At 39.7% G+C, this 20,189-nt stretch overlaps 1 protein-coding gene across 7 annotated transcripts in view; it reads right to left on the bottom strand.

Moving 5' to 3' along the window:
* The window catches only part of MID1 (midline 1), a 324,586-nt gene that overhangs the window by 48,971 nt on the left and 255,426 nt on the right, over window positions 1–20,189 (bottom strand). For all 7 annotated transcript variants that reach the window (XM_033115987.1, XM_033116002.1, XM_033115995.1 and 4 more), the window contains exon 3: window positions 14,213–14,308. In XM_033115987.1, the coding sequence (XP_032971878.1) occupies window positions 14,213–14,308 (96 nt within the window). The remainder of the gene's footprint in view (window positions 1–14,212; window positions 14,309–20,189) is intronic.

Raw genomic sequence — 20,189 nt, 5'->3', positions numbered from 1 at the left:
ATTCTTGGCATTAATGCCCCGGACTTTTCTTTTTGTGTTTAATGGTAACTCTGTTTAAAGCAGTTCCAAAAAGCAACAGCAGAATGGAAGGTGTTGCTCATAATTCATTTAAAAGCAATAAACTCCTCCCTTCCTTTCTCTTATTAATTACACACTTTATAAAACAAATGGTCCACACCCTTCCGTTTGGGTTGGGCACACACACAAAAATTAACCTGTCATGGGCACTTGTCTCTGTCATGGGCACTTGTCTCTATCAAGTCTTTCATAAAGTTTCTGAAAAGTGATACTTTGGATCAAGTAATTTTCAACAAATGTATCTGGCAAAAATTTGCCTTTAGACATTGTGGTGAGAAATTAAAAAATAACTTACAGAAGAGGAGGGAGGTGATGTGTTTCAGGGAAGGGAAGTCATTTCTAATGGAAAGAGGAAGCTTTTATCCTATGACCTTCCATGAGTCATTTTCAATCTTACATACCATTTCTCATTAAGTGACATTCTTTTTAGTTGTTTGCCATGATTCCTGAATAGAGAGGTACTGGAAAAATACAAAGTTGGCCACCTATGCAGGCTTGAGTTACTCAAGTATAGATGCCATTTGCTCCCCTGCAAAGTTATGAAAAATGAGGACTGGATCCCTGCTCTTTGGTATTTTTTACAGTGAGTGAAATATACTTGATTGATAAGACTCACATTTGGAAGTATAACTGGAAAATGTCAAGCTCTCTTCTGTCTTTCTGATGCATTCACAAGTGACATCTATGAAATCTCTTGCCTGGTTGCCGTCACTCTAGGATACCAACAGAAGCTGGTAGACTGAGTTGTAACTATCTTTGATGCCCAGTGTTTAATATTCACATTCATTCAAGTACAGTGAAAGAGAGAAGAGTTTAGGGAAGTTAAACATGTGAGCCATGCTCACGCTGGGGGAAGGGGTTTGTGCTATCATTCCATTTCAGAGGAGGTCTGCGGATTCTGTTCTCGAAGCAGGGCATGAGACTAGGATGGAAGTATAAGTGGTTGCCAGAAAACACTAGTAGTGGGGTGGGGAAGTGAGATAAGGAAAGGTATGAAGCCAGTGAAGTGTGCCTTACCAAGACCACTGTGCGCAACTGGAGATAAATCCCAAGGAGTAACTGGTAAATGGTGCAGAACACTCCAGCTGTAATATCTCCCATCAGTGGCTGGTTGGAGGCTCTTGGCGCTAGATGGGCATTAACTCTCTTCTGGAATTAACTGGGGCGGGCAGAGAAAGCCCCCAGGCAGAGTCATAGCCGGCTCGCTGCTGGGAGCTCTCAGGCCAGGGGACGTACTGACTAGTGAGTGCACTGACAGGTACAGACAGGCACTTACCTTAGAGAGGGCGACAATCTGGATATTTTTTAAGGGCTCTAGTAGAGGTCAGAGGGCACGGGGGTCACATCCGGCCAGTGTGTTCTATCGCTCCAACGACTTAGGACTAATTGCAGGGCTGAACAGAGTTTGCACCTGACAGTGCTTTCTATCCTAACCTTGGTCACTCCTGATGGGGCCACAATCTACCCACAAACGTTCATTTGCAACTGACCACAAATGGGTCTAAATCTGAGCAATGGCAGGCCAAGTTGCCTGGAAAAGAAAACACATAAAGTCTAGGGAGTCTGACTAAAACATATACATTTCTTTATCTTACCGCTTTTCCATCACTTCAACTCATTGTGAAATTATTATTGTCTTTCTAAAACAATGGCCTTATAGATTTAAGCCTCAATATGTACAGTTTCTGCAGTAAAACTGAATTTAAAAAAAACGCTTGAGTTCGAGATTATTCCATTATCTGAAAGGTCAACTATATTTCTCCGTACTAACATGACAGATGTTGCCTTCTCACCTTTCTACCTGGGAAACAGAAATGCTCTCTTTACGACTGTCAGGATCAGGGGGTGGCAGGGAGCCGGCATCCTGCCAGGTAATGGAAACACTGCTTGCTTTAATTTTATTACCAAGAACAAAGGCTTCTTATTGTTTAATAGAACCTCTAAAGGCTGGCCTCGTGGGCATAGTTCTAATTTTTTGGAGACCACAAACAAGAGGAATTCTTTAAGACCATTTCATGGAAAACAGAAGGAAAAAAAAATCCTTTATTCTGCAAAAATTAAAGCAATCCTTTGTTTAAGTAGCCGGGCCTGACTCCAGGTGAGCACTGGTATGTGTCTTCTTTACATGGGCATTTGTTGGCATTGTTTACCCAGGCACCCGTTCTTTCCTTAAGATTAGCTTGAGGCTATGTCAGACATGGGAAAGAAAGCACCTTCCTTTAGGGTATCATCCGTTTGGCATCATTATTTTCGGAGCACATGCTAAATGAAGAAACATTTTGCACCCAAAAGAAACAAGCCAACACTCTCCCCTTGCAAACCCTATTTATAAAACTGGGAACCACACAAATCTTAATTCCGTGCTTATTATGATTCTGCCAGAAAACTAAATTTCTGATGCAGTCCCTGCTTCTCAGCATCAAGTTGGACTTCCTCCTCCACTCAAAGTGCAGATAGCTAAAGCTACTGGGTTCCAGAGCTCTTCGCAAAAGTCTTAATAGCTAAGGAATGAAAGTGAAAGGAAATGCGGATGCTCTTATTTCTTTATGAAGGAGGAGGATGTGTCATGCAGGGTGTCATGTGGGGTTCGCTGGTCCCGCTCCCCACATAAGAACGCAGGATATGGCTAGGCCAAAAAGGAACACCCACGGAGCCATAGATAGGGGAGTCACACCACTATATTCTCAACTGGCGACCGGGCGAGACACACGAAGTAGGATCCACACGATACACAATCCGCCGTCCACTTCTCTGCCTGCCAACCAACCAACCAACCAATGCAGTCACGGCAGTTATATCAGTGGCTAATGGCTAACTGGTTACAGCTGATGGCCAACTAGCCACAGCTGATGGCCATCTACTACCCGAGCCAGCACCTGTCCACGTGAGGCCGAGAGCCTGGAAACTGCTCTCTGGGACTCTGTCCCGACAGGATGTTACTGGTGTACTGGTGACAAAACTGGAAGCAATCCTAGAGACTTGTTGAGTGCCCACAATGTGCAAAGCAGCACACTAGGGCCTGTGGTAGAAACGGGACTTCGCCCTCTCAAGTAAATGACTTGACTAGAGAAGAATTAACAGACATGCACGCCAGCTACACACATAATTAACTGCTAAACCATAGACTGCAGAAGTTCTAGACCTATGTGGTCCAATATGGCAGCCACAAGCCACCTGGGATTAAAAAAATTTTTTTAATTATAGTTGGCATACAATATTATATTAGTTTCAGGTGTGCAACATCATGATTTGACATTTATGTAACTTATGATGTGGTCACCACACTAAGTCCACTAGCCATTTGTCATGGTGGAAAGTTATTATAACATCATTGACTATATCTCCATGGTGTGTGTGTGTGTGTGTGTGTGTGTGTGCGCGCGCGCCCCCCCCAATGGAATATTACTCAGCGATAAAAAAGAATGAAATCTTGCCATTTGCGACAACATGGATGGTCCCAGAAGGTATTATGCTAAGTGAAATAAGTTAGAAAAAGACAAATACTATATGATTTCACTTATATGTAGAATCTAAAAAACAAACAAACAAACAAAAACCCCAAATGAACAAATAAGACAAAAGAAAAACAAACTCATAGAAACAGAACAAATTGATAGTCACCAGAGGGGAGGGGGTAGGAGTGGGTAAAAATGGTGAAGGGAAATAATAGGTACAAATTTCCACTTATAAAATAAATAAGACACTTGTGGATTTTGAGCACTTGAAATGTGGCTAATCTGAATTGAGATGTGCTGTATGAAATGCATGCATTAGTCATTTTTGTATTGATTACATGTTGAAATTATAATGTTCTGAATGTATTGGGTCAAAAAATGTAGTAGTATACTTAATTTTACTTATTTGTTTTACTTTTTTAAAATGTGGTTACTTGGAAATTTTAAATTAGATATACGGTTCCCATTATTTTTTCATTACACAGTGTGGTCCCAGAGGGTTTCAGAAATGGGGCAATAGCTGTGTGTGAATAGCTGGGGAAGGTTTGCTGATGAATATGGAAGTAGGACTGGTTTTTTTTTTGGAGATCAGAGCCAGCAAGAAGGGATTTGGGAAACCCAAGGGTCAGGAAGGTGAAAAAGGCACCAGAGCAGAGGAAAAAGAGAGCATGTCTGTAGGACAGCAGAGAATTACAATATGCAGGGTAGAGTGGGCATGTATCTTGAATTGGTCATCTGGGAGTGGAGACGGAAACATCAGAGCCAGTTATATCTTACCGCCTCTTGCAAAAAGCCCTGTTGGGGTCAACTGCAGAGAGCAGGCTATGGCTGATCTCACATAGAGCCCAGCTAAGGCAAAAAGGTGAATCGGGAGGCTTAACTTTGGAGGGGGGTAGTCTTTCCTTGACCTCACCTGCTTCTCATTGACTCCTTTTGTATCTTTGACCTAGTGGGCCTGCACCATCTCTCTTTGAAGCTATCCATGTTTACTTGCTCTCCTAGGGTTTTCTCCTAAAATTGTGGTGGTGGCGCTGGTGAAAGTTACGAGGGCGGTGGGAGAGGGGATGGGAGGGAAGTTGGAGATCACTGTCACTGTACAAGATGGGTGTTGCCAAAAGGACAGTGAAAAGCGAACCTCACCTGGTCTAGAAGAGAAGAGGAAAGACTGTAGAATTAAGATATAAGTTGTTGATTTTGAGAGAGAGAGAGAGAGAGAGAGAGAGAGAGAGAGAGAGAGAGAGAGAGAGAGAGAGAGAGAGAGAGAGAGAATGAATGTGTGTTTGGGGATCAAGAGAGTCTGCTATTGAAAATGTCACCCTATAAGCTATCTTCAGACCTAGGTTGACTAGCCATCCTACACGTGTGGAAGCATTTAAAAGTGGTTTCCCCAACTTGATTCAAAGTGGCTATTTGGTCATTTTTTCTTTTGTAAAGCAGAAGAGATAGAAAGGGTATCCCAGAGAATCAAAACGAAAAAGGTAGGTTTACAATGAGGGGATGAGAAAGACCCACTGTGACCTCCCTTGAGGGCTTAGCAGTGACCCAATGGACAGCTCTCTCATCCTGACTTCCCTCTGTCAACCCCATCCTCTTAGCCCTCATCCAGTGACAGCACCTTCATGCTGGGTGGAGCTCCCTGTGTGTATCACCCAACTGCTACAGCCTCCAGGGATCTGTGGCTGCTGAGATGTGCCATCACAGAAACACTATCCTGTATACAGTCTTCTCAAGGGGTCATTTCTGTCCTTCAGGATGAAAATTTATCTGACATGTTGATCCAAGGAAATGTGCTAGTGACAGAGGGAGGAAAGAAAGAGGCAGTTGGTCTCTCTGCCTCATCAATAGCCATATGCTGTGTGCTCAACGCAGGAGATACTCGAGAAAGATATTGTCCTGCCTTTCAAGGAGTCCAACCAACTAGGAGAGGGAATAGACATGCAGTTAAAGACCATGAGGATTTTTGCCCAAGGACTGTATATCAACAAATCAGTATGCAATTTTCCTTAAGCTTTTAAGTTAAAATTATGAATCTCATTAATCTACTCATAAATCCAAGAAATTTTATAAAACCAAGAATAATCACTCTCAGGGGTCCTTGAATCAATGTTTGATTAACTCAAGTTGAACAGACTCAACTCTATTAAACAATCAGTTCCATTAGTTGGTTAAGTTCCTGTACTGATTTTTTATGTAGGTAAAATTTACATACAAGGAAATGCATAAATCTTAAGGGACAATTCAATAGATTTTGATAACCCACATAACCAACAGCTTAATCTTCAGTTTAACCAAGATATAAAGTATTTCCATCATCCCAGAAAGTACCCTTGAGCCCGTCTTCCAGGCAATTCTCACCCCCATGGGTAATCATTATTCAGATTTTTATCACCAAATTCTTGTAATATTTTAAATTGCATTTACAAACGTAACATATTCAATTTACTTTGTAAGTACTTTAAATGCCTAATGGGGTAAAAACAAAACCCTAACAAGGTAAACCTTCCCAAGTCCTTAAGTATTATAGCTCTTAGAAATCTAATAAATTAAATTTACAAATGTAGTGAAGCTCAAGTTCTCTTGAACATTACTATTTTGGTTTGAAACAATTTTATGCTTACAACTTAAAATCACAGATCTAAATAAATTACTTGTTTCAGATTGGAATCTCAAAGCTAACCTGTCAAATTTCTGTAATATGTCATATTCCTTTAAATGCTACAAATCCTTAAAATACAAACATGTTTTAGTCCTAAATTGTAACACAAAATATTGATTCTATGGCTATTATTTAGGTCTTTATCTTTATACATAATGCTCAAACTTCTTGGGGAGGAGGAAAAAAAGAACTTCATTTGCTAAAGGAATCAAACTGATCACCTCAAAGAAGTTGAGGTTACCAGGTCAAGGATTATTGGCCCAAGATTTGAGAATAATCCACAAGACCTGAAGGCTCATTGGTTCGACTGGTACCACAGATCTGGGCTCTGCTATGATGGGTTGGACAGGATTTCCAGTTCCCCAGCACATGGGATTGTTTCCTGCCATGGGAGTTTCCCTAGGAATCTAACTTTTTAATCATCTCTTTCAACTCTATCACCCGGTTTGGGCAGCTGATGCTCAGTAACCACTCCAGTTGCTTTACTACTTGATTGCATTCAATCCATTTCTTTACTGGCTCATTCCTGTTCTGTTGGGCTTCTAGTCACATTCCTATGATCATTTGAATGACATTTACCTCAAAAGGCTATTCGGGTAATTAAATCAGGAAGTGATAGTAGGAGCTTGGTCATTGTTTTTTGTGTACATTTGCGTAAGTCCTACCACTTTTGCTTTCTCTACACGATAGGCTATACCTTGTTGTGGACCTGTAATCACTTGATACAGTAATCATATCCTAACACCTGCAGGGATGGGTGGGCGAGGCACCATCTTCCCAACTTGTTTAGAATGGAAGCCTTCCTTGAAAACTTGATCATAGCCCAATAAGGAGCTTGCCTAGTCAGAGAATTAGGCTTCTCTGATAGTTTTCATCACCTCATATATATGAACTTGATGCTATATCTAGTGAAAATACTTAAAAGCATAGTAAAAGCTCTATCATAAATTCCTAGGCTGGGAAGTTACCTCACATGGTTGTAAAAATCTTTATTTGTGCTGCTCCTCACTGAAAGCCCTTTACATTTGGTGGTAGCCTCGGGCTTTTTAAATAGCTGAATTTAAAATTTCATCTTTCTGTTCCAAACAAAAATAACCAGTGCTACAATTGTGCTCTTGTTAACGAACATTTTATATGCATGACTCAATTATTTTGCTGGGGAATTTCAAAATTAGAACAAAGCTCTTCAGTTTTCCCTATAACATTCAGCAATTAAAAAGAGAAATCAGTTGGGGCAGCCCGATGGCTCAGTTGGTTGGAGCGTGGGCTCTAAACAGGGTTGCCAGTTCGATTCCCACATGGGTCAGTGAGCTGCGCCCTCCACAACTAGACTGAAGACAATGAGCTGCTGCTGAGCTTCCGGAGGGTCAGCCGGATGGCTCAGTTGGTTAGAGCGAGCTCTCAGCAACAAGATTGCCGGTTCAATTCCCACATGGGATGATGGGTTGCACCCCCTGCAACTAAAGATTGAAAACGGCGACTGGACTTGGAGCTGAGCTGCGCCCTCTACGACTAGACTGAAGGACAATGACTTGGAGTTTATGGGCCCTAGAGAAGCACACTGTTCCCCAATATTCCCCAACAAAAAAAATTACAAAAAGGAGAAGTCAATCAAATGAAGGTAAAAGATGATGTGGCCCCTTTCTCTCAGAATCTGTAACAAAGATAACCTCAGCTCTATTACCACTACAAGCAATTTTATATTCATTTATTGAGAACAATAATTTAAACTAGGTATTAAGAAACAAAAGAGGTTGGTTCACTAACAAAATGATGGATCATGCTAGTCTCTGAATGGCATGCATAAGAGCAATAATGAGATCCAAGCTTCTATCTGACAGTCACCTTCTCACCTGGGATCATTCCTCTTGCACCTCTGACTGTCTCACCTGGATCTATCCAACTACCACCATCTCATGTGAAAGCCGAGTTAGAACTATGTACGATCGTCATTGAAAAAATTTGTTACAACCCGTTGTTATTGTTTATATCATGCCAGAAAAACTCCTGCTGCTCCAGCCAAGCATCTAAATATTTCTAGGCAAGGAGGTTGTGTGTAGAATACTGTAAGGGAGATGTGACGAAGAATTCCTGGGGAGATTATTATGGGGGGAAACCACATTAAAAGATACATCAGTAAAACCCTGTTTTCTCTCTTTATTCCTACTGCTCATCCACTGGGCCCCCGATTAAGGCCAATTATTTCCCATCTAAGTATTATTAGCCTTGGAAATCTGCATTACTAAATTCAAATATGTCAGAGGGACGGTCTTCAGAGATGTGTACATACAATCATACTCCAATACGGGCCTCCAGGGAGGATTCTGAATATAGTATAATAGTTCCTCCGATCCAAACTGGACAGATTAGCAGATAATGAAGGGTTTGGATCATGTTTAAAAAAAATGTTTCAAAGCTGAAACATGAAAATGTTATTCCAAAAGTAATATCAAACTAACTAAGCCGCCTTATACTCATTCATTTATAAAATTAATCTCTTATTCTAAAATACTGGAAGATTTTCTACTGATGTCATCTCATTATTCCTCATGAACATACCTAAGAAGGTAACAGGATCCAATGCCCTTTGTGAATCAGTTTTTTTTAAAGGTAAGAGCATCAAATCTAAGGGGAGATATTCAAGTGTGTGTTACAGACGACTTCCATAAACAGTTAAATTTAATCTCCACCGAGAAAAACTAAATTTGTTTCATGAGTTGTCAGTTTTAGCAAACTTGGAGTGAACTGGATATATAGTTATTATACATATGCAGGAGTCAAAACATGAATCTTCTCCAGAGAAGATGAATTCCTGTGCAGCCCGAGAGTTCCTTTTCTCCTTTGTCCTGGGAATCCTAAGATCAGCCTTTAGCTCAGCGGCTCATCATCATTCAGTCTCTGAATGCCACCATATTTGCACTATCACATTATCATCCTTCCAGAGCCATTTACACAGACAACCATGGATGACTGTGGGTTGCCTGATGTGCTTTAATGAAGCCCAGAATCTGACTCTAATTATACCGTGAGAGCTTTCTCACAAGGTCTCAAATGGATGGGAGTCTAACCCTTATCTACAAGTGACAATGAATTACGACTTTGGACATTCAAGTTGGCCCCTAGCAAGATACACATCATCCAAGATCAGACACCTGTTCAGAAGGTGTTTGGATGCTGGTCTCCATCCAGTGGCTCCAGATGAAGCAACTGCCAAGATTTCCATAGAGAGAGCATGCTTTGACATAAAACTGCATAACAAAATTAACTTAAACATTAAAGTACATCTTCCTTTCTAACCCAGCAATCTTTTCCTTATTTCAAAGTTTACAATTGAATGCCTTTAGGGCTTGGTGAATGACTGAAAATGTTTTTTAGAGGCCCCATCTGTTTTCCTAAATCAATTTTTACCATTTCTTACAAGCTACCATAACACATCACCCACTTCCCTCATAATTCACAAAGCCCAACATCTGAGCAAAAATTGAATTAAGTGGCACTTAATTTACCCACAAGAAGTTTGTCACTCCACAAGTCACCTAGCATTGGAAAAACTCAGAGAAAGCCAGTAAGAGAGCAAACTTTCCATTAAAAGAAAAGAAAAAGAAATAGTTTAAAAACAGTGTGAAAAACAATAGCAAAATGAATTTTTAAAAAAAGTGATTACAAACAAGGCAAGATAAGCCAAAGGGGCTGATGCCAGGACTTCGACAGGATGCTGGCTTAGAGGGTACCCTTCTAGGATGAGCTTGGGCAGGGACGGTGAGGTCAGCTGAGCTCTTATTTTCTGCAAACTGCTATGGCAATCAGTCACCCTTTTGCAGTTTTTCTTTCCCATCTCACTGTGGATTTAGTCACTTGGTCACTGGTAACTGCCCAAAAAAACATCTACTGTGTGTCCAGGTGTTGTAATCCCTGTGAAAGAACTCAATTCTCAGAATGTATAAAGAATTTGATTCAAATCAGTGATTCTCAGTATTTGCTTATCTAATAAACTAGGTCCTCTGATTTTTGAAAAAGAAAAGGAGGACGAAATGATGAAGAGAAATAGTCCATATCTGATGCAGAAATGCTAAGTTCTGCCACTGATTTTGATCACTTCTCAGAGGCTTGTCCTATATCTCATGTATAACTGACTCCAAACTCATCCCAAGGGAATTTTCTACTGTCTTCTTCTCCTGAAGAAAACAAAACCCAGTGGCTAAAAACCCACGAGGTTTTAGATTCCCAGCCACCAAATGACACCAACATTTCTTGGGATATTGCTTTCAATGCCTCTACCTCCTGAGTCCTAAACTGCCTTTATACTCTCCGTAGTCTAGTTTTAAAAAGATTTGGTACTTACCCTCCAAAAGCCATTTCATTTGCTTGCCCTAATTTCAAAAACAAGTTATGAAAACAATGGGGGTGGGGGAGACCTTGAAACTCTTTTCATTCTAAAGAAAAGCAGAAGTGAATCCCAGGAAGGAGGTGTGGACTTAGAAGGATGTGACATTTCCTCAGGATTGCGTGGGAACTCATTGCTTTCATTCACAACAATTGAGAGTTGCCTCTGTGCTTTGAGTTTTTTAGCTTCAGCTGGCATTGGGGATTATTTTCCCCAGGAATGGTCAGACCAGAATACAAGGGTACCTTCAGGAAGAGGAAAAGGAAGAAATACAGTCTAGGAACATAGGATGTGAACCAGGAAATTCTTTTCCACTGCACAGATTTAAAAGACTATCGTGCTGATTGATGTGCATCAAATTCCACTACCGTTTTGGAGTTTACTAGTGCTGTGACGTTTTTCCTTGGACATGTGATCATTTTGTAGTAAGACATCCATATTATTTTCCCAATAACCAAAAATACAGTTTCCTAAAAACACTTAGGGATGCCAATTGTAACTGTGAAAATGACACAGGACTTTGTTTTCCTTGAACCCTCACTAAACCATCAAGACCAAATCAAGTTCAAACTCAGATGCAATACTGGGGGTACCACAAAAATGTATACACATGACTTGTATTCATCTTTTGTTATCGGTATCCATTGAGTATTACAATTTTAATACAGGTTTTTGCCATTCTCAGTATTAAAGTCCATCCAGCTCTCATCTCTCCAAGGCCAGTTTCTACTTATCCCCCCTCACATACCTTCTGTTTCTATAGAATGACCTCCTCGCTTTGTGTACACACATTCTTCATTTTTCTATCTCCATGCGTTGGTCTGCCCTGTAAGCAGTGTCTTTCTCACCCCTCCATATGCTCAAATGTTACCGACCCTTGAAGGCAGGCTCAGATAGGGCACCATCGCCCCCAGTGCCCAGCTGGAAGAAATATCTCACTTCTCTGAAATTCCAAAGTATATAATCTACTCCTTCCTGACGGCAATTCGTTTTTTATTTTGGATGTATCGTGGTTGTTCTTTTGTCTTAGTCAAGATAATAAGCTCCCTGTGGGCAGGGTCCTTGGCACCTAGCACAGAGCAACACACACATACACACACACACACACACACACACACACACACCCAGTGGATGCTCCATACACACTAATGGAATGAACAAACTAGCGTGACACTTTAACAAACCAAAGTAACAGACCACAGGCAAAAATTTACACCCTCACCCTGAAATACCTGTTTAGTGAACACAGCTCATAGATCAACAGTGCCCAGAATGGGAAGAGCAGAGTCGTGTTAAGGTAAATTATCTAAAACTTGGAAATTGGGGAAAAACAAGGCTGTGAACCCTTTTCGTGTCATTTCAGAGAATACCCCATCACGCCAGCCTAAGTAAGTGTCATCTGACTCTCCAGGCTGGGATGTAACAGTTTGACTTTCTAGTCACTATTAATTGGGGCTTAGTCTCTGTGAAGGTAAACGCTAGCTTCGAGAACTCTGATGATATGCAACTTATTTTGCCCAAAGGTTATGACTTTATTGCCCTTCAGGTCACTAACCAGTTTTGAATCTAACTTAGCTCTCTTATTCTACAGTAGCATTCTTTCCCCCCTACTAACCCCTTCCCCCAATGTTTGTATGTATCAGTTTCTGATCTCTTCCTTTAAGCCAGCTTTATCATCTTGCTAGTTCCTTTACAATGAGTTCAATAAATCTTCAATGTAGACTCATTTAGTTATTATATGAGAATTGGGTGCTTAATTTTTTGAAAGTTATACTTTGAGAATATTAATAGTTATAAATAAGGGAACGTAAAATAGATACTGCTAGTATCATTATTATTTTTCTTGTTATAATTAATTTTCTGTACTTTTTATCTAGAATAAATTTCCCAAATACCAAATTTACACACTGACAAATATTTTCCATTCCAAAGGATTTATACAGAAACAACAGAAGTTAAAGGAAATGAATATCCTTTACTCCTTGTCTAAAATAACTTTTTTTCAGTTGGTATACAATTTTATCTGGTTATATTAGTTTCAAGTGTACAATATAGTGATTCGACATTTTTATACCTTACAGTGTGGTCCCCCACTAATCCTAGTAGTCATCTGTCACCGTGCAAACTTATCATGATATTCTAATGGCATGTATGTGTCTATTTGCAAGTCTGCTACAATCAATTTTAAAAGCCTTTATCTCAACCAAATATCTAATCTTTTCAAATAAAAGTGAAATCTGCTTATAAATTTCTTGAATGACACATCTATCATTGGGAATTACTGAACATTATAGAATTTAATTTTACATGTTAGGATGGCTAGCATGTTGTAAATTCAAGCCATACTAATATTGCATTAGGAGCAAGACAGTTGTTCTGAAATCACTATAGGCCATAATGGAAACCAGACACTAATGCTTTAAGAAGTAACTAGCTGAAATTGAATGAAATAATCACCCAACCCATGAAGCATTTGTAAGATTTCCCCGTAAAACACAGGTAATGGTTTTTACTAAAGAGAAATAATCCTTTCTTATTGTCCTGAACATCAAATGCCATCACATCATAAAAATAAAAGATAGCACCTGCATCATTTCATTTTGTTCATTCACTTATTCTTGTAATACATATTCACTTTACCCTACAATAATGAAAACATTATGCTTGTTCACTATTCTTTACAATGTTGTTTAATCAACAAGGCTCAAAATGTTCCCTGGAGAGATCATTGCCAAAAGCGAATCCATTTTAAGCAGAGGGTTAGAAAGATCTGGGTTCTACAACTTGCCCTTGCTGTCATTGCTTCCTGTATACTCTCGATCCCAATATATTGTCAGTTTCATGGGGACATATCTGACAACCAAGATGCATTTAACATACACCAGTAGTGGGTTGAATTGTGTCCCCCAAAAAGATATGTCCAAGGCCTACCCCCAGTATCTGTGAATATGACCATATTTGGAAATAGGATCTTTGCAGATGTCATCAAGTTAAAGTGAGTTCGTACTGGAGTAGGGTGACCCCTAATCCAATGACTGGTGTCCTGGTAGGAAGAAGATATTTGGACAAAGACACAGAGACACACAGGGAGAAGGCCATGTTAGGAAAGAGGCAGAGATAAGACTGCTTCAGCTACAAGCCAAGGGACTCCAAAAATGTTCTGAAACCACTAGAAGGTAGGAAGAGGCATGGAAAGATCCTCTCCGAGAGCCTTCAGAGGAAGCAACGGCCCTACCGACACCTTGATTTCAGACTTCTGGCCTCCAGAACTATGAGAGACTCAATGTCTGTTGCTTTACACTGTCGAAGTTTGTGGTTATTTGTTACGGCAGTCAATACAGTGCCTTTTTAAATTGTGCTGTTTTTGACTGTTCTTTGTAAGGATGAATAAAATCTACAATGCTAAGTAAAGCTGTGTCAGGGAGGGTTGGGGTGGGAGCAGGAGGCGAGACAAAGCAGTGAGTGGGAAGACATTCTCTGAGGTTCTAGTTCCTTCTCATTTCATCCATCTTATATATTTAGTTTCTGCAGAAAACCTAATTTTAGAAAGATTCCCGCTTTAAAAATATAAAGGCTGAGGGTATAAAAACCCGTGATCTAGCAATTTTCATATGAAACATACCACACAGAGCTACTCACCTCAACATGCTGACAAGTTTGAATGAGTTTAGCCAAAAGGGTCTCCAGTTCTGTGTTCCTCTTGATAAGGTTGGTGAGGTTACTCTCTAAGTTTTGCTGTTCAAAAAAAGAGAGAACAATATTATTCTGCATACTTTAATACTTTACTATACACAGAATTACTCACTCAGGAAAAACTGATACATTTTTCAGAAACCTCAATGAAATCTATGCAGTTTCAAGTATTTATAGATTTAAGCTGGTCTTTCAAAAGTCACATTTAAAAGAACCTTTTAAAAATGCTCACATTTCATTCTTTTTGTTCCTGCTTCTTGCACTAACTCAGGCTTATTTAACTGAATAATTAGTTGTAAATGACTCTGGGTCATGAACTAGGGGGAAAGGTGGTAATTCAATTTGTATTCCTTTACCTCAATCAGAAATGGTACTAATATAAGGAACATATTCCTATGTCAAATCAATGACTATTGGGTTTTTAGAATTTACCATCTTGAGGGTAGGCTGAGGTCAAACCAAAGCCTTGGAGGAACGTATGAATCGTCCAGCTATTGCTCACATTATACCCATGTGGAGGCATTTATAAGTCCTCATCATACATGTTTACTCACCCATAATACATTTTACTGTACATGCTTTTATTCTATGCCTATCAATCTATTGATACCAGATCAAATTTCTACATGTTTGCTACATTTTTCATATCACTATCCTGCTTAAGAATCTAGAATTATTCCCTATTCCTTTAAAACACCAAATTTAAAGTTCCCCACAATGACTATTAAATCTTATTTTCAACCACAATAACCCTCTATTCTGGATAAGATTCATTAAGCGTTCTCATTGCTTCTCATTCTGTGTGCTCTTCGTTTATACTATTCATTCATTTATTTATCCATTCACACGAGTATGTCATGAGCTTGCGCTATATGTCAGACTCTGAGAGAGATACTGGGGAAACAGAAATAAAAATATGTACTCCCTGTCCACAGGCGGTGGCTATGCAACTGGGAGAGAGATGCTGTAAACAAGAGAAGGGAAAGAGTCAGGGCTGCCTGGACAAGGTTTCCAAGAGGACACAGCCTTTCCGCTGAGGCTGGAAAAGCCCCACTTCCAGGAAGGATGGACAGGGAGTTTTTGGTGAATGAGAGTGGGAATTTCTTGGGAAGATGGAATGGAGATGGAGGTAAGCACAGGGAAGTGTATTCCATGGGCAGGGACTAGAACAATGTCACATTCCAAGATCAGGGAGGTGTGAGAGGACAAAGCATTAGGGCACTTCTGTGTTTAACATATAGACAATTCCATAAATACAATGAAGCTGTGGAATGAAAGTACATTTCATGAAAAGAAAATAGGTCTAGGCTTTATAATGCCATCTGAGAGAAAGGAATTGGAAAGAGTATGAGGGGGATTTTGAAAATCAACAATTTCATAAAGGTGATAATAGTTCGTTAAGCTGTGAAATTTATTTCTGAAAATATTTACTCTTTTTACTTTCCTAAATTTTAGATTAAGAAAGGTATATTCAGGAAAAGAATCACTTTTATTTCACACTTAAAATGAATATGTCAGAAGCAGACATCTCTGGTCATTCTTAAACAAGTTATGCTTATTAATCTGGTATTCGACCTATTAACTAATTTTTTTTTTAATTTCAATGACCACATTTTGCATTTCCAGTAGGTTCTTTACCACATCTTCTTGTTGAATTACTTTCTGTTCCTGTTCCCAGAATGCAATTCCCTCCTTCATAATTTCAAGAGAACTAAACAGTTATTCTTAAGCTCTTTTGAGAAAAGGCGATTCCTATTTTCTGGTGTTTAAATAACGTTTCCCGAGAACCTGATTTTATCTTGTGTCTTACCATTTTTGCCTGACAGCTCATCTGATGTGAACTTTGTTCCCTGGGTGGGGATTTGGGGATAGACATAGCCCAGCCAGGTGAGGTGCTCACTCTGCTGTTAGGGCTTGAGGTTGTTTCTCCAGAGGGAGCATTCCCTCAAGACACCCATGTGCAACAGAAGCACAGATCTTGGTTTGACTCAGTGCCTCTCCTTCCTCCCATGAGAGTTGTCTGGCTCCAATTCCAGAGAAGGTGGGACGTACCCTTTGAGCCCAGTGTGTACACCGGGAGCCCTGGCCTCCAGCTATACAGCACAGTCTGAGGCTCCTGCCATGTGCAAGATATACTCCACCATGTTCCTCCGCCCTCAGAGGAGCATGGGGCCCCATCTCATCTCCACTTCTTGTGAGCGGTTCAGCTTCAGCCTCCCCTCACCATTTTGCATTTTCTTTCATTTCTGTTCTTTGGAGACTTTCCACTTAGGTTTATGCTTGGGTATTATTCTTTAAAATCCACTTTAAAATATTTCATCTGTAATGCTCATGTGTTCAGATTTCAGAGGGAGGTTTTGTGCATATTTTAGCTGGACTGGAAGACCAATAAGAAGTCTTCAATTCTGGCTTTGAAACACTCAAAGAGTTCTCAAATATAAATATTTTAAAGGAGAAAAATGACCATTTCTCAGTTAAAGGATGAGACACAACAAAAAGTTGGAGAATGAACCAGACAGAGTGATTTAGGTGCAACTTAATGAGCTCATGTTTGCATCAAAGAAAAGCTTGCTTTCAAAGCTCTGAACAACAACAAAAGCCAAAAGCTTTCCTACTCTTTAGATTAAGTGAATTGCAACCACTAATCACTTTATGGTCAAAGACTAGAGTATAGAGTAATTTTGAGGCATGCCATTATTCAGTGTCCTTGATTTAGATATGACTACTTTATGGGATATTTGTCAACTTCTCTTGGTATGTTAATCTTACGGAATCCTTTTACTTTTCTTTTTGGCTGACCCCTCGGAGCAGGAAATTTCTAGGGAAATACATCATCTAACTGTTTACAGTTCAATTGTCATAGGTATGACTTTTCTAAAGCTAGTCAGTAAAAGAGAGCCAAATAAATATAGTCTAACACATTTAGATTTTACAAACATCTGCTTGCTTTCCCCTCCCTTTATTAAGTATACATCATGTATAAAATCTGTTTTTAATCAACTAATATGTAGACTAAAGCCTGTGGTTTAAACATATTGACCTATCTAGATCCTTTGGGGTTATTCAAATTTAAATAGTACAAGTGTTACTGAAGTCTGCAAAGATTACCGAGTCAGTTAGAAGTGTAATAAAGGGAAATGAAGCTGGGAGACAGACTCTTTCCAGGAGGTACCAAAGGGACTGACAACACTTTTGAAGAGAGCCCCGGTAATGGGAAGGTAACAAAATCCAGTCCTCAATGAACCATGCATCCATAAGCTTCCACTATAGGGACTTCTGTGGAGTTTTCTAGAATTTAACTGTATCACTAACATCCTGTGTGGCGGTCTGCAGGTCCTATAGCCTCTTGATTTGGGTTGTGCTTTGTGCAAACGAGAGATAATATTTTTTGGCATAAGAGTCTTAGAACTAAATGGATATAAGTATCTACTTCCCTACGGATATCTAAGGAATCTTACAGAGTATCCCCCCAAAAGTTTTAGTTTCCTGTTCTCACCTCAAAAACGCCACTATATTTACAACTCCTTATGGAGCTGAGCTTTGTAGAAATCCAAGGAGTCAGGCATGAGTGACCACACGTGGAGTGAGGACACTGGAGCTCCCATCCCAGCTGAATTCTGGACAAATGAGTCTTGGGCTCGGTTTTCCCATCCATAATGTGTGGATAATGATCAATCTACAAGTACCTATCTGTGCTATTGCGAAGATCAGGGGAGAAAATGAATAAACACACCAGGGACTATACAAATGTTTGTTAAAATTATGAATTGCAGGATAAAACATTCAGTTTGGGGTCAGTACCAGACACTGCCTCAGGCAGTCCGCGTTCTCAAGCTCGCTGATGGCTTTTTTGCTGCAAGCACCTGCTCCTTTCGGCTCCAGAACTTTATCTGACCCCAGGCTGGGGTGCTGAGGAGAACACAGGGAGGCTGATGCCCCTAAGAGCAGCCCTCAACCAGTGACGACTGGCAGTTGGTGGATGAACAGCCCAGACTCCTCCCCTCCTGGATGGGACCACTCTGAGTCATGTTCCATCAAATCTCCCAGAGAGCCCCACGGGGAGGAGCCCAGGTTCCCATAGCAACAACCTGCCCATGTCCACGGCCTCTTTCCTTCCCTCCTGTCCCACTTCTCTTCTCCCTTACAGACACCTCCCAGATCACCTCCCAATTTGAATTCTGTGTCGGGGTCTTCTTCTGGGAGAACTCAACTAACATCCTAATGCATTATTTTTAAGTATTCCTTCTTATGAGGAATAGCCAAATTAATAGATGATTTCATTGCTTTTGAAAAGATATTTGCAAATACAAGAGATTGTTTTCTCTCCCCCCATGTTCCTTTTCTAACTTTTTCTAGAGGTCACATACCCTTCAAATTCCAGGCTCTAAACCAGAACTGTCACTAGAACTGTAACGTGAGCCACAAATGCAAGTCACATTTTAAATTTCCTATTAGGTCGGTGCAAAAGTAATTGCAGTTTAAAAGGTTAAAAATAATTGCAAAAACCGCAATTACCAACCTAATAACAGTCATGTTTAAAAAAGTAAAAAGAAACAGGTAAACTAATTTTAACAATATATTTTACTTGACTCAATATCCAAAATATTATTATTTCAACATGTGATCAACATCTAAAATCTGATGAGCTATTTTTTGTCTATTGCCACTCTCTTTATTGTGAAACCAACTCTATCAAGATTAAAATTACATTGAGATAAATACAATTCAATGTATTTATGCTTGCATTAGTTAGACAATTTCAGATTGCAGGGAAGTTGATATTCTTAGATTACCCTAGGTATTAATGACTTGTTTTATACATGTGATTTGACATTTGTCTTCCAGAGTGAATAGATCATATTGCACGTCTCGAAATCTAAAATCACTTCTAACACAGGTCAAATTTTTTAAAAAAAAATTTTCTTGTAAAATTGAGGTGCATCTTATATACCTGATGAGCTATTTTACATCCTCTCTCTCTCTCTCTCTCTCTCTCTCTCTCTCTCTCTCTCTCTCTCTCTCGTCACTAAGTCTTTGGGATCTGGTATGTGTTTTACACATAACACATCTCAATTCTATCAGCCACACTTCCTACACTCAGTTGCTATATCCAGCTAGTGGCTATATTATTGGACAGCACAGCATTAGAGTCTAGAATGGGGTTCAGCAAACTTTGTCTAAGAGGCCAGGTAGTAAATATTTTAGGCTTTGTTGGCATATGCTCTCTATCACAGGTACTCAATTCTGCTGCTGTTCTAATAAGAAAACAGCCATAGATAATATGTAAATAGTTGGCAGGGCTATATCGCAATAAAACATTATTTATAAAAACAGATAGTAAGTGACATTTGGCTCATAGGCCAAGCTTCCTGGGCCACCCGCTCTTCCCTCTGGAATGCATCTGTTTCCTCGCCCTCCCATCACCACCACCAAAGAGGAATACAAATAATTCAAGATGGTCCTTCTAAAGGTAAAGATGAAAGGAGGCAGATTTGGGTTCTTAATATTAAGCAAAAGACTGGGTACAAGTCAAATTTGTGAAAGACAAAGTTGCAAAACATGTTGCTTAAAAAAATGAGGCTCCTCGATAGGCTATGACAAAAGGAGGATTAATTTTTCCTATAATTTTTGTTGTTAGTGTGTACTCCTCTAATGCATTTTCATGGAGTCACACTCCACCTCCTTCAAGTTATGTAGTTTTTAGTGAGGCTTATTTGAGTTGATAATTTAACAATGCTTAGGAGGACAGCTGATTTTACACCAATCTCAACACGAGCCTTTAAGGCATGAATATGGACACCAGCTGAGAATAGTAAATCCAACTTAACACATGAGCTTTGTACTTCTACATACGCTACTACCCAATCAAATAGCAAAGTAAGCAGAGCAAAATACCCCTAATTTTAGCCTTTGGAGACCTGTA

Source organism: Rhinolophus ferrumequinum, chromosome X, assembly GCF_004115265.2.
Source record: "Rhinolophus ferrumequinum isolate MPI-CBG mRhiFer1 chromosome X, mRhiFer1_v1.p, whole genome shotgun sequence".
In the NCBI taxonomy this organism is placed as follows: Eukaryota; Metazoa; Chordata; class Mammalia; order Chiroptera; family Rhinolophidae; genus Rhinolophus; species Rhinolophus ferrumequinum.
Note: the sequence above shows the minus strand (reverse complement) of the source record. Positions and strands in the feature narration are given on the sequence as shown.